Below are 14,810 nucleotides of genomic sequence, written 5' to 3'. Positions count from 1 at the left end.
TCCCCATAAGTAGGTGACTTCTTTTAGGCCCTGAGTTTTATCAGTGCTTGATTTGTGTGCCAACATAAATGGGACAGAGAAGGCTAAGGAATGGTTTCTGTTGCTAACATGGTTAAGACAGGCCCTCATGGGGTTCCTAGGTACCTTGGTCATTGGGCGTCTACCTTCAGCTCAGGTCATGATCCCAGGGTCCTGGGATTGAGCCCCCCATCGGGCTCCCTGCTCAGTGGGAAGCATGTTTCTCCCTCTCCCTCTGCCCCTGCTTGTGTTCCCTCTCTTGCTGTGTCTCTCTCTATCAAATAAATAAAAAAAAATCTTAAAAAAAAGGCCCTCATGAGCTGCAAACCCAATCTAGGACTTAGAGCCCTAGGCATGGCAAGGCCACTGTCTCTCGAGCTGGTCCCAAAGCAAGTGATAAGAATAAATGCCTCAGACCCTGCCCAGGACTGCCAGCATTACTGCATAAGACTCACAGGGGAGGGTCTGGACCCTAGAAATGGTGACATGCAGAACAGCAGAAGTGGTGGCCCAACATTACTAAGTAGCCTGTCTGTGTAATGAGACTTGCCCTTTTGGAGTCACGGGACTTCCCCCTCATGCCTCATTTGGGGGCCTGTCCTGAAAATGTACGTTTATAGCCATAATCCAGACCCTTACCAGCAGGCAGATATACCACAAAACAGCCTTGGGCCTCCCCCAAGCAGTCCTCAACCTGGGCTCACCTAGAACCAGTTCTTGGCACCCACTCTCCTGCCACTGGGGAAGCAGGGGCCACCCTCCACCAAATGAGGTGTTTCCATTCCATCAGGTCAGGAGCCCCTGGGGACCCCATCTATAATAAAAACCAGAGAGAGGGTAGAGAAATACACAGACCACAGTGACCTTTGTGTGTGCAAAGTACAGTTGTTAAAAACAATACAACATAAACTGAGAAAGGAGGTTGTGGCCTCCATGGGGCAGTGCCAAGGCACAGCCCCACACTCTCAGACCTGGGGAGAAGGGGCCCTGCCCTCCAACAGGTCTAGGGCTGGCAGGCAGGGAGCTGGGGGTTTCATGTATAGGCCCCCATGGTAAAGAACAGAGATCTGGTCGTGGGACTTATGGTGGGCTGGAAGGAGCCTGATCAAGACGGGGCTGTGGCCTCGGCCCCCTCCTCGGAGTCCCACACCTCTGACTGTAGGTAATCAGCAAAGAGAGCCTTGGCCCGGCGCAAGACGCGCCCCAGGTGGTGTTTCCGCACAAGGCGGTCAAAGTGCATGGCCAGCTCATTGTAATCTAGCCCGTTGCGCATGATGTGGTCACGGTGCTCCAGCAGGATGGCAAGGCAGAGGAAGAGCATAAATGGGTTCCCTCGGCCAAATTCCTGGGGCGGGGGCAAGCCCAGTGGGGGTGGGGGTGGCAGGGATTTCCCAGGTTCTTGTGGGGAGCCCAACTCTGGCATCAAGGGGGATCCTGCAGCCACATCACCGGCGGGAGAGGCCTCTTGAGTGGATGGCGGAGATGAGGAGGAAGGGGAATCAGGGCGGGAAGACGAGGAGAGTGGGTCTGAGGAGTTCAACAAGGGCTCAGAGAGGGACTTGGAGCTGATGAGGGCAGCTGGGTGGGGCAGCTGGACCAGAGGGTCCCTCCTGGAGCCCGTGTTATCCCTGAGTTGCTGGAGGTCATCCAGACTGGCTTGTCTCAGGAGACGCCCCCCGCCACCAGGCCCCTGGCTGGTTGTGACCAAATGGTCAACAGCATCGTCGAAAGCACCGCCTCCTCCCCCGGCAGGCCTCAGCATGTGCCTCTGTCGCACGGGCCGCCCCCTGTGGCCACTGAAGCCAGTGTCTGCCACCTGGCTGGGGGGTCCGACAAGCTCTACCTCATGTTCAGGAGGATCGGGGGGCAGTGAACTCCAGGTGACCTCGAGCATGCGGAGGGCATCGTCAAAGGCGAACTCGCGCTTGAGTTCAAGCAGCAACCAGCGGTAACAGAAGAACAGGTCATCGGCCCCGGCTTCTTGTAGGTACTGGTAGAAGTCAGGGTCAGCATGTCGCAGTAGCAGCTTGAGGTGGGCAAACTTGGTGGCCATGGCGCGGCCATCGGGATGAAAGTTTGCGGCCAGGCGCTTCATGATGCCACAAAAGCAGACGAAGGCATGGCCTTCGTGGTCCATGACGGCGAGGATGGGCGAGGCGAGGTCGCTCATGCCCTGGCAGTAGGACACCTGCGGATGCGTGACGGCGTAGGTGGTGAGTAGGTCGTGCAGCGCCCGCAAGTGCGGGCCGTCCTCAGGCCCCGCATAGTAGGGGTGGGCCCGGTCTGTCCGCAGCACATCCTTGAGGACTGTGCTGCGGATGAATTCCAAGTCCTCGGGGCTCGCTCGCTGTGCCCACTCGCTCTTGAGCTGCTCATACTCGCGACTCTTGCGTTTCATGTAGTCCATCCGCTCACGGCCCGTCAGCCCATCTGGGTACACGTTCAGTAGGTACCGCCACACCACCTGGCCAGGGACAACAAGGAGAAGGCTGAGGCTCGACAAATGAGCCACCACATCCTAGTGGATGTGGCCCCCACCCTGCTGCCTTGGGGCCTTTGTCTTCCCTTAGAAGAGTCTGCCTTCCCACCTCTGCCTCCCAGCCCCTCCCTTGGGAGGGCTGGCTGCCCTGGAACGGCTCCACTCCATGCCACCCCATGACAGCAAGGTCCGCTGTGTGTGTGTCTCGTGAGCTAGTCACAACTGCGGGAGTGACAGATCTGATGCGTGACCGAGGCGGCTCACCTTTCGCAGGGAGGGTTCAACACCGCCATGATAGATCCGCAGGCGCAGCTCCTCAGGGCGCGAGAGCTGGCCCTCATGGTTCAGGTAGGTGTGAAACTCGGCATCGCTCAGGGGAGGCTTGAAGGGCTTGACGTCTTCCCCATATGACCAGCTTAGCACCTGCTGGACCTTAGACAAGGTGCGGCCCACCTGTGAAGGAGGGAGAAAGGCTGCCAGTCAGCTGGGCAGGCTACGGGCAGGTGCCAGCCAGCATGCTCAGAACCAGGGGTACCACGTGGGCCTGCCCTCCCCCTGCAGCTGGCCATAGGGGTCCCTGAAACCACCTGAGAGAGGATGGACTGCGTGAAGGGCAGGGCAGCTGTCGTCAGTGATGACCTTTTCTCAGCCAGGAGCACATCGGAGCCAATGACATCCTTGGGGCTGATTATGTCCCAGTCTTCCAGCAGAGGGCCTAGGCACACAGAATGACATGATACCAGAACTGGGATGAGAGGCCCACACCTCAGGGCTGGGCTCCTCTCCTAACAAAGCTAGGACACCCCCGGGGCAGTGAGTGACTCCCGCCCTCTCTTTCCACGTCATCTAAATCAGGTAAAACATAAAACCGTGAACAATTCTTTTTTGGTAACTGTCCCACAAAACAGCTCAGCAGACTCTAAGCAGTATTTTAGTGGGATAAAGTAACAGTTACTGAGCACTTACTACGTGCCAAGCACTGTGACAAGGGCTTCACTTTATGCCAGGAAGTGTTCTGAACCCTTTGCAAGTATGGACTCATTTAATATTAACATCCTTCCTCTAAGTTGGGCACTATTATTTTTTTTTAAAGATTTTATTTATTTGAGACAGAGTTGCAAGCATGAATGGGGCGGGGAGGGACTGAGGGAGAGGGAGAAGCAGACTCCCCTCTGAGCAGGGAGCCTGATGCGGGGCTCAACTCCAAGACCCCGAGATCATGACCTGAGCTGAAGGCAGATACGTAACCAACTGAGCCACCCAGGCACCCAGTACTATTATTACTCTTACTATTATTATTATTTTAAAGATTCTTATCTCTAAGTAACTGCCACACCCAACATGGGGCTTAAACTCACAACCCCAATATCAAGAGTCACATGCTCCACTGACTGAGCCAGCCAGGCGCCCCCAGTTAGGCACTATTATTAACACTATTCTTTCCATAAGGAAATAGGCACATGAGATAGGTGCCTTCAGCATCATAGCTAGTACGTGAAAGAACTAAATTTGAAGCCAGGCCCAAAGCTCGAGAGCCCAAACGCTTAATCTTGTATTCACGCTAGTCTCCATCCTACAACTGGTACAGATTACCATGATCATTCTGCTTTCATGATGACAAAAAAGGTTGTCCCACCTGTCCCACCCCACCTGTGATGTATGGCTGAAGTGGCAGTGGCCACATGAAGGAAAGTTCAAGAGACTTAAGAGATGTCAGCCCTGGGGCCCCAGAGCTGCCAAACTGACAACAGCAATGCCCAGTGGATTTCAAACTCTACTGTATGAAACAAATCAACTTGGACTTGTTTAAGCCATTGTCACTGCAGGCCAATGCTGTCCCTAAGCAGTCTGTCCATGGGATCCACCGTACCTTCTCCCACAGTGAGGGAGGAGTAAACCCTAAGCCATATCTGAATGTCACTGCCTCCCCTCGGGTGTCTCATAGAGCACTGAGCGCCTCTGGAGTTCAGAAGGAGAGCTCAAGGTTCACTCTGGATATGACCTCCTCCTCTGATCCTCTATCTGTTCATTTGCTTGAGCCAGAAACCTGTGAGACATCCTTGCCACCTCCCACTCTCTCAAATCCCAGGGCCAAACTCACTAAGCCCCGGTGCTTCCATATGCATAACATACTTCAATTCCACCTCTCCTCTCCTCTCTGCCTTGTCACCTATCTGAGTCACCACAGCTCTCACCTGAAACTGCCTCTTTGCTTCTCTCCACTCTCCCAACAGCTGCCAGAGTAGTACTTGGGAAACAAAGTATGAAAACACTTAACAGGCAAAAGGAAGACGGTCAAACTAATGGCCTGAAAGACCAAATAGAAGAACCCATTCAAGGTACAGAGCTAGAGCTTGATGATTTGAGTGACAATGTAGAGAGACCTGGAGGACAAGTCCTGGAGACTTAAGATGCAAGTAGTTTGGTTCCTCAATTCTGGAAGCAAGAAGACAATGGCTTGCCACGTCCATGGAGCACTGAGCAGAAAGCCTGGAGATGCGAGGGCCCCCACCCAGTCAAGATAGTACGCATCTATCATGGCGAAGAAAAGACATTTTTGGTCACTGGAGTACATCCAACATGGCCATGCACTTTGTTGGAGAACAAGAAGTTCTCTAAGCAAATGACTACCGAATGACTACCAGGGCTCCAAGTGGGGGAAGGTGAAAGGGAGGGTAAATGGCAACAGTCCCCAAGTTTTTAATATGTATAATTAAACATGAAATGACAAAGGTACCATGATTTGTGGGATTCCTGAAACATAAGTGATGTACTATAAAGAAAATATGATAGCCTGGAATTTAAAAAGAAATTTCCATCTATCTATCTATCTATATCTATCTATCTATCTATCTACAAAAAAAAAAAAAGAAATTATTATCTAACCAAAATGCAGAAGTTAAAGGTTAGGGATCAGAGTAAAAAATAAGAATTAAAAGTGTTCCAAAGCTTCCATTTCAAGGGCCTGGGAGGGTGGGAGAGACTGCAAGGAGAAAGAGTTCACTGTCAATTGCTTAAGAAAGCATAAATCCTGGTATAGGGTTTTTGAGAGAGACATACCTAAAACTAAGTGACAAAGAAAGGCTGAAAGTTGAAGAAACCTAAAGGTATTCCTGGCAAACACCAACAAACAGAAAGCGAGCGCAGCCCTGTGAATGTCAGGAAGAGCACTGCTCAAGGCCAGAAGTATTACGGGAAAAGAAAGACATTCTACATTGATTAAAAAAAGAAAGAACCCATGAATAGAATGGCAAAGGATATCTACAAGTACAAACATCCAGTGGCAGTGCCTGATCCGAACTGCCATAAGACTATACATAGTCTTTATATAACCTACTAAGTGTGAATGCATACACATTTCCCTGGAGAAGCATCCAAATATTTCATTATGGGGTGCTGTCCCAGGCCCTGCTTGTGCTATTACATAATAGATGCTGTGTGTACTACATTTTCCGATAAAACTGTCAAACTTCCCAAGCCCTAAATTAATATATAAATTCTGTGCAATGCCAATCAGAAATCTAATAGGGTTTTTCCTGGAACTGGATAAAAATTATTTTAAGGATCGTATGAAAGAATTCACATTTAAGAACAGTTAAGAAAAAGAAGAGCCAAGAAAAAGAACAGTGGGAGGATGGCAATGCTTGCCTTATTAAAATTAACCACACAACCACTGTGATAAAAATATGGTGTTAGCACAGCAACAGACAAATGGAGCCAACTGGTGGAATGCGGTAAATAGCCCAGAAATAAATGCCAAGTACACATGGGAACTCAGTATATGATAAAAGTGTCATTTCAAATCAGTGTAAACATGGTGGTTCTTTAATAAATGATGCTGGCATAACTGACTGTTTATCTAGCATTTTTTTTAAAGAACCAGGTGTACTTATTATAATGTTCACAGAGTAGAGATTTATATGTAAAAAAAAAATTACAAGCACATTAGAAGAAAACATAGGAGAATATTTGTATAAGCTTGGGGATGGGGAAGACGTTCCAAAGGGGAGATACTCAGAAATCATAAAGGAAGAGATAGGTATTATGTATAAGACTGCATACAAATTTTAGTTTTCAGTAGGACAGAAAAAAAAGACACTGTAAGCAAAGCCATAAAACAAAAGATAACCTGGGAAAAAATATTTGCAGTCCATGTGACAGAAAGAGGATTCATATCACAACTGCACAAATTGGTGGAAGGCTTAGGCTTGCTAATCTTCGCTTTGTAGAGGTGGCAGAAACAGACTTCTTACCGGAAAGAGGGACTGGCCTTCCAAGTTGTCACAACATGCTTGTTGCTTTCACAGTCATGAACATGGTCACAAGAACGTCATTAATAATATTTCTAATAAGAGCCCCATCTATTGGATACTTATAAACATATAGTTTGAGACCATTCGTGTTAAACACATACCATTTGTTTATGTGTACAAACAGGAATATACTTATGTTTATATGTGGATAAATATGTGTGTATGTGTACGAATAAGGAAAGGAGCTGCAAAATTACACATCAAGCTAATCAAAGTGGTTCCTGCAGGCAAAAGGGTAGGAGATCAAGATTAGGCACAGTGTGGGGCACCTGGGTGGCTCAGTCTGTTAAGCGTCTGCCTTTGGCTCAGTTCATGATCCCAGGGTCTGCCTTTGGCTCAGTTCATGATCCCAGGGTCCTGGGATCAAACCCTGCATTGGGTCCCCTGCTCAGTGGGAAGCCTGCCTCTCCCTCTCCCACTGCCCCTGCTTGTGCTTCCTCTCTCACAGTGTTTCTCTCTGTCAAATAAATAAGATCTTAAAAAAAATAACAAAGAGATCAACTGTAAGAAGACCAGGAATTCAGAAACAGGTTTGTTTACCAAATGCAGGAATGTGGTAAAGGAGGCAACAGTAGGAAAAGAACGGACTCATCAATAACTGAAAAGTTGATTCTCTAAACAAAAAAATGTTTAAATGTCTTTTTGCCAAATTGAGAAGGGTCCGTCTCTCTGCTTTATTTGCATCCCTCTCAGTTCTTTTTATTTATTTAATTTTTTAAAAAGATTTTATTCATTTATTTGACGGAGAGAAGCAGAATCCCCCCTGAGCAAGGAGACAGACTCAGGTCTTGATCCCAGGACCCTGAAATCATGACCTGAGCCAAAGACAGAGGCTAAACCAACTGAGCCACCCAGGCGTCCCTGCAGTCCTCTCAGTTCTTATGCAGCTGGGGTTTTCTTCATGTTTATTAGCTGTGCAGATTTGATTTCTTTACTGAAACTGTTTCCGTGTCTATTTTGCAGGTGAGGAAACCAAAGCTTCAGGAATTAGTTAAGTGATTGAGCTAAGCACCCAGGGCTAATCTGGCAGAAGTTCCTGTCTCTGGCTACCTGTCTTTGCCTTTTGTCCCTCTCCCCATTTCTGTCACTATCTTTCTCCCTGACTCCAGTTTTTCTGTCCCTCTCTCTACCTCTTGCTCTTTTTCTCAAGGCTGCCAACCTTTTTTTTTAAATTTTTAAAAAGATTTTATTTATTTATTTGTCAGAGAGAGAGAGTGAGCACAGGCAGACAGAGTGGCAGGCAGAATGGTAGGCAGAGGCAGAGGGAGAAGCAGGCTCCCTGCTAAGCAAGGAGCCTGTTGTGGGACTCGATCCCAGGACACTGGGATCATGACCTGAGCCGAAGGTAGCCGCTCAACCAACTGAGCCACCCAGGCGTCCCAAGGCTGCCAATCTTAACAAGCCCACAATTTCATAGAATCAAATGGTTAAAAGCAAGGAATCTGGAGCTAGTTTGGCCACCACCTGGGTTCAAATCCTGCTCTTGCACTTACTGTCTGTGTGACATGCACAAGTCCTGTTCCCCTCTCTGAGCCTTGGTTTCCTCAACTATAATATAGGAATGACTGTCATGCCTACCCTGTAAGGTTGTTTTGACAATCAAATGAATAAATATCATGTATGTAGAATGGTTCTAAGTGTTCAACACATGTTAGCTATTTATATGTTACTAGGACATCCATAAAAGACCTCAGTCATCCCAAATGGGCATGTGAATTTCCTGAGGCAGGGCATCATGTCTTTCACTCCACAACTTTTTATTTTATTACTTATTTTTAAAGATTTTATTATTTTTGTTAAAGATTTTATTTATTTACTTGACAGACAGAGATCACAAGTAGGCAGAGAGGCAGGTGGAGAGAGAGGAGGAAGCAAGCTCCCTGCTGAGCAGAAAGCCCAATGTGGGGCTCAATGAGATCATGACCTGAGCTGAAGGCAGAGGCTTTAACCAACTGAGCCACCCAGGCACCCCAAGATTTTATTTTTAAAAGATTTATTTATTCATTTTACAGAAAGAGAAACAGAGACAGTGGAGGGAGGGTCAGAGGGAGAGAACCTCCCAGCAGACTCCCCACTGAGCATGGAAATGGACGTGGGGCTCGATCCCATGACCCATGCGACCATCACCAGAGCTGAAACCAAGAGCTGGATGCTCAACTGACTGAGCCACCCAGATGCCCCAAGATTTTGTTTGTTTGAGAGAGAGAAAGAGCATGAACAGGGCAAGGGGCAGAGGAAGAGGGAGAAGCAGACTCCTTGCTGAGCACAGAGCCCAAGGCAGGGCTCAATCTTAGGACCACAAGATCATAACCTGAGCCGAAGGCAGAGGCTTAACTGAGCCACCCAGGAGCCCCCAAAATTTTACTTTAAAAAATGTCAAGGGCGCCTGGGTGGCTCAGTTGGTTAAACATCTGCCTTCAGCTCTGGTCATTATCCCAGGGTGCTGGGATGGAGCCCCATGTTGGGGTCTCTCCTCCGTGGGGAGCCTGCTTCTCCCTCTCCCTGCTGCTCTCCCTGCTTGTGCTCTTTCTCTCTCTGTTGAATAAATAAATAAATTTCAAATCTACAATAAAGTTAAAAAGATGATTTCATTGAATACCCATACATCCTTCAACTAGCTCGCCTAACTATTCACATTTTTCGCCACACTTGCTTCATCTTGCTCTCTCCATATAGATACATATTATTTTTAAAAAAGATTTATTTACTTATTTCAGAGAGAGAGAGAGACGGAGAGTGTGCAAGCGCAAACGGACAGAGGGGCAGAGGGAGAGAGAATGCTTGAGCAGACTCGCCACAGATCGTAAAGTCCAACGTGAAGCTTGACCACAGGACCCTGAGATCATGACCTGAGTTGAAATCAAGAGCTGGCCGCTTAACTGACTGAGCCACCCAGGTGCCCAAATACATACTACTTTTTGCTGAATTATTTGCAGACATCATGATACTTTACCCCTTAATACTCAACTGTGTTTTTCCTGAGAACAAGGGGATCTTCCTTCAATAACTGTGATACCATTATCATACCCAGGACATTTAACACTGACAATATTATCATCTAATATATGGTTTGTAATCAAATTTTTGGACCCATGTCTTAATTTATCTGTGTGCGCCCAGGGGCCAACACAGGTGAGAGTCAGGGAACAAATACGAGAAGAGAGGAAGTGGCTGAGAAATCAAGGGAACAATGAATGAGTGAGCATGAGTGCAAACAAATGATTATGTGTGCAGGATGAATGAATGAATGAATACGACTATCATTATTATAATCAGCATTGTATAGTTATGTGTTATTATAATGGAAACATACAATACTACATTTCTATTGTTATGCTGCATCATATAATTATACCCTATATTACTAGATTATATAATAGTAAATCTAACATGATAAATTGTTAGAACTAATATTGTTTTAATATTCTTATTTTATTTATTTATTTATTTTAAAGGTTTTATTTATTTATTTGACAGACAGAGATCACAAGCAGGCAGAGAGGCAGGCAGAGAGAGAGGAGGAAGCAGGCTCCCTGTCGAGCAGAGAGCCCGATGCGGAGCTCGACCCCAGGACCCTGGGCCATGACCTGAGCCGAAGGCAGAGGCTTTAACCCACTGAGCCACCCAGGTGCCCCTAATATTTTTATTTTAGAGAGAGTAGGGGGAAAGGTAGAGGAAGAGGGGCAGGGAGAGAAAGAGAGGCAGAGAGACAGAGAATTTCAAGCAGATTCTGCAGGGAGCGCAGAGCCGTACATGGGGCTCGATCTCACAACCCTGAAATCATGACCTGAGCTGAAACCAAGAGTTGGATGCTCAACCGACTGAGACGCCCAGGTGCCCCTAGAGTTAATATTTTTTGAGCATTCATTATGCAGCCATGTATCATTCCAGGGATTTTACATGAATTTCCCTGTTTAATCCTCATCATGGCCCCAAGATACTATTATTTCTACTTTACAGGTGAAGAAATTGGGGCCCAGTGGCCAAGCCAGGATGTGGACCTCAGACACCTTTTTCCTCTCAAGCCCACTGTGAGGGAGTGTACTGTAAGGGGTGGAGTGATCCCATGGGGGAAAGGGTGGGTCCCAGAGCAGGGGCCCCAGGGCTCTGCGGGGTACTCACTGTCCTCGGTGGGCCGAATGTCTACCCGCAGCTGCAGGTAAGGTTTGGAGGCAGTGGCGAAGGCTGTGCTGAGGTCCCAGTCAGACAGGAGTGAGAGATAAGTTTCCTGCCCCAGCCGATCCCGGCCCAGGTAGCTGATGCCGAAGTTCTTCTTCCTGGACAGAGGAAGTGTGGCAGCTCTCAAGTTCTCCCAGTGCCATGGAGGGCCCAGGGACAGTTTCCATGAAAAGCCAGGAAAGGCAGAGATGATGTTGAACAACTCTCTACTATGTGTTTGGTACAGTGCCAAGGATTTCGGGCTGTCTGAGGTCAGACAGCGTACCTCTGCTTTGTTACACAAACACAGAAACAGATACACACCTGCTGGTATCTAGAGGGCACACTGAAAGCTTAAAATGTTAGCCCCCTCTAGGGAGGGTGACAGAGTAGTTGAGGGACAGAAGTGGGAAGAAAACAGCTTTCTTACTGCATAAAAAATAAAGCAAGCTGTGTTTGTTATTTTTCACAGCAAAAAATGTTTACCCAAAAAAGTCAACTAACAACTAAGAATTTGTTCTTCAGATACACTTGAGCAACTATGTGATGAAGAATGTTGTTTAACTATTGTAACCATGGAAACATCCCAAGTAGACATCACTTTTGTACTCTCTGAATTTGTTACCATGTGCTTGTATTCCTCTAAAATAACAACCACAACAAAATAACCATCACACCTGTCCCCAAGAGACACCATTTTTCATCTATCAGGTCAGCAAATTTTCCAATGCTTTCTAGTAACCTGTGTTTCTTAGGGAAAGAAGCATTTTATATGTTGCTGGGGAGATTATAAATTGGCAAAAACCTAGCTGAAGAGCATTTTAGAAATACCTGTTGAAATTTTAAAAAGCACACACTCTTTAGTCCAGCAATACCACTGCTAGGAATTTAGCCTATGACTAGATTTCCCCAAATACTCTAGGATATGCAAATGTGGCAGTTCACTGTGGGATTTGTAATAATGAAACAAACAAACAACAACAAAAAAGCCAAACAACCACTGTTGAAGTGGGTGGCCCCATGGTCAGTCCCCCAGCGTCCCATAACTCACCCATTCAAATCAAAGGCTCGGATGAGGATGTGCTGTAATACATCGAGCGAGGTGATCTGGGGGTCGACGGCGAAAGAGCGGAACTCAGGTGACAAAAAGCTCTCACACTTCTGGGGAGATAAGACACAGAGTGGGCCATCAGGGGCCACATCACCACACTGAAGCAGGCAGAGTGACAGATAGGAGGCAAGGTCAGACAAGTTGTGGGCAGGGGCACATGGAAGCAGGTGTTCTGGGTTATGGGCTTTGGTTTTTGCTCTGAGTGAGGGGTAAGACTTGGAGGGTTCTGTGCAGAGAGGGGACGTGATCTGACTTAGGATTTAACAGGATCTTTCCAGCTGCTCTTAAGAGAACAGGCTGTGGGGGGCAAGGGAGAAAGCAGCAGTCCAGTGAGAAGTAGGCTACTGCAATGGTCCAAGCACCCAATTCTTCTTCTTTGTCCCGATGGTTGTCAGGATCACCAGGTCCAGTCTGGCTCCCATTAAATCAATACTCAGTGCTGCAACAATTCAGCACATCTACTTACAATACTTCCCTGCTTAAATCTCTTCAGAGGCAACCCCAGGGTGCCCAAAAGGTGGGCCTATAGGACGCTGGCCAGCCTCTCTTCAGTCAGCTTTTTTGAACTTTACACTCTGGTGCTACCAAACTACTGGAAGTTACTTTGAACACATCCTGGCTCCGGGACTTTGCTTGTGCTGTTCCCCCCTGTCTGGAAAGTCCTTCCCACTTTCTTCCAAGGGGCTCACCCAGAGCTCAGGTATGATCTCTTTTCTGAATTCCCAAACCTCTACCTTAGAGCTTCCTGTATTACCCTGAGGTGACCTGTTAACTTCTTTCCAGAATCTACTTTCTCACCAACACCAGTGCCACCACCCTAGTCTGAACCACCATCACCACTTGCTGGAGCTATGTATGGCAACAGCTTTCTTAGAACACATGCCAGAGGCCCTTCCCAATCTGCTTCTCTTTTACCTCATTGTTTTACCCCCTACCCACCCCTGCCCTTGCTCTCTTGCTCCAGCAATATGGGAACCTAAGGGAACATGCCAGGCTCATCCCCACCTCCCAGCCTTTGCCTTTGCTCTTCTCTCTGCTTCCACTCTTCTTCAGATACACATATGGAGTATGTGTATCTTTTTTACCTGGGTCTCTGCCCCTTCAATACCTTTCTAGGGACTTCCTGCTACAACCCTGGCTAAAGGAACTCCCTAGTTCAAAAGCTTTTTCGTTATCTCCTCACGACATTCACCAGTGTCCAAAGCATCTCATTGATTTAGCTGTCTTTCCGATAAGCACGTCAGCTCATCCCGGGTGAGATTGTAAATGTGCACATAGGTACATGTCTCTACATGTTAATTGACTTCAGCACCTCCTTTCAGACACCAACAGCCCCCCCTCAACTATTTAAGGCCCCTCCTCCAGCCCTATGGCCCCTCCTCTCTACCCATGATCTCCACCTATCCATTCCTCAGGCCCCTACCCCTCCATTTTCAGTCCCTAAGTCCTCAGGGCCTACCCAGCATTTCTAGGTCCAGCCCCCACTCCCCCACCCCTGTCCCCACCACTATCACTCTGCCTTCAAGCCTCGCCCCTCAGGTTAACACCCCAAATCTCAGGTCCCGCCCTCCGGCCTGAGAGAATCACCGTTTTCCCCTCCCCTGGGCACCCCAAGAGGGCCGGCCGACCAGCTGTCAGCCTCACCTTGACTCGGACCCGTACCACCTCTCGCTCCTCCTCCTCAGCCGCCGCCGCCGGGGCTCCCCCGCCAGGTGGGGGCGCTCCAGAGCCGACCAAATCCGAGGCTCCAGAGGCCGACGCCATCCCGCCGCCACCCGCCTCGGGGCGACGGTTGACCGTTGCCCCCCACCTCTGTGAGCACTCCACAGTTCCGGCGCCCGCGGCCCCACCTTGTGGCCCGGCGCAGGCGCAGAGGGCGCTGTGAGACCCTGCCCCCCCGCTGCCCCTCCCGCCAGGCACAGGGTGGAGATGGCCTCTGCGCACGCGCTTAAAATGCTGTTGCCAGGTGTCCCGCCCCCAGAAGCCCTGCATTGTGCCTCACTTCCAACAGTGCGCAGGCGCTTACTGAGGTCCCGCCTCCCCTCGCCAGCGGTTTGGTTGTCTGGGCAGCTTAGTTCCAGATTCACCTACGTGTTACAGTGACGATCTACTCGGGCGAGAGAAGTGGGCAGGGAAAGAATCTGCCATGCGATGACGTCAGGCCCCACATCCCGCCCGGAGTTGCCTCGTGCCTCTCCCTTAAAGATGATGTCATCTATTTCAAAAGCCTGTGGCCCTTGCTTCAAATGAGCCTGCTGAATGGAAAAATAATCCCTTTTCCAGAATCTTTTAAAAATAGTTTACATCTGGGGCGCTTGGGTGGCTCAGCGGGTTAAGCCTCTGCCTTCGGCTCGGGTCATGATCCCAGGGTCCTGGGATCGAGCCCCGCATCGGGCTCTCTGCTCAGCGGGGAACCTACTTCCCTTCCTCTCTCTGCCTGCCTCTCTGCCTGTTTGTGATCTCTGTCTCTCAAATAAACAAATAAATAAATCTTAAAAAAAAAGTTTACATGGGGCGCCTGGGTGGGTTAAGCCTCTGCCTTCGGCTCAGGTCATGATCTCAGGGTTCTGGGATCGAGCCCCACATTGGCCTCTTTGCTCAGCAGGGAGCCTCCCCCCCCCCGGCCTACGTGTGATCTCTGACAAATAAATAAATAAATAAATAAAATCTCCACAAAAAAAGTTTCCATGTACATATATGACTTTTGCAGTTTCTGTCTCCATGATTTATA

General features: G+C 48.5%; 1 protein-coding gene across 2 annotated transcripts; it reads right to left on the bottom strand.

Annotated features, from left to right (window-relative positions):
- Window positions 1-878: 878 nt before the first annotated feature.
- TBC1D25 (TBC1 domain family member 25) lies at window positions 879-14,001 on the bottom strand. 2 transcript variants are annotated; one of them, XM_032843057.1, is made up of 6 exons: window positions 13,724-14,001; window positions 12,020-12,129; window positions 10,933-11,087; window positions 3,085-3,212; window positions 2,762-2,950; window positions 879-2,482 (listed from the first exon to the last, which is right to left on the bottom strand). In XM_032843057.1, exons 1-6 carry the CDS (start codon window positions 13,841-13,843, stop codon window positions 1,124-1,126), a joined length of 2,061 nt encoding a protein of 686 aa, XP_032698948.1. In that variant the 5' UTR covers window positions 13,844-14,001; the 3' UTR covers window positions 879-1,123. The 2 variants fall into 2 exon arrangements, with proteins under 2 accessions (XP_032698948.1, XP_032698949.1); XM_032843058.1 differs by lacking the exons at window positions 10,933-11,087; window positions 13,724-14,001 and having other exon boundaries at window positions 12,020-12,101.
- Between the last annotated feature and the right edge of the window lie 809 nt (window positions 14,002-14,810).

The sequence above is a fragment of the Lontra canadensis genome, unplaced genomic scaffold, assembly GCF_010015895.1.
Source record: "Lontra canadensis isolate GAN:19392208 unplaced genomic scaffold, GSC_riverotter_1.0 scaffold134, whole genome shotgun sequence".
NCBI lineage: Eukaryota > Metazoa > Chordata > Mammalia > Carnivora > Mustelidae > Lontra > Lontra canadensis.
Note: the sequence above shows the minus strand (reverse complement) of the source record. Positions and strands in the feature narration are given on the sequence as shown.

Bases quoted from the DNA above. Each gene is read 5' to 3' on its own strand.
- TBC1D25 (XM_032843057.1), bottom strand. From the start codon at position 13,843: ATGGCGTCGGCCTCTGGAGCCTCGGATTTGGTCGGCTCTGGAGCGCCC. The intron at 12,130-13,723 runs GTGAGGCTGACA...TTATCTCCCCAG, and splicing joins TGGTACGGGTCCGAGTCAAG to AAGTGTGAGAGCTTTTTGTC. The intron at 11,088-12,019 runs GTGAGTTATGGG...TCCTCTGTCCAG, and splicing joins CGAGCCTTTGATTTGAATGG to GAAGAAGAACTTCGGCATCA.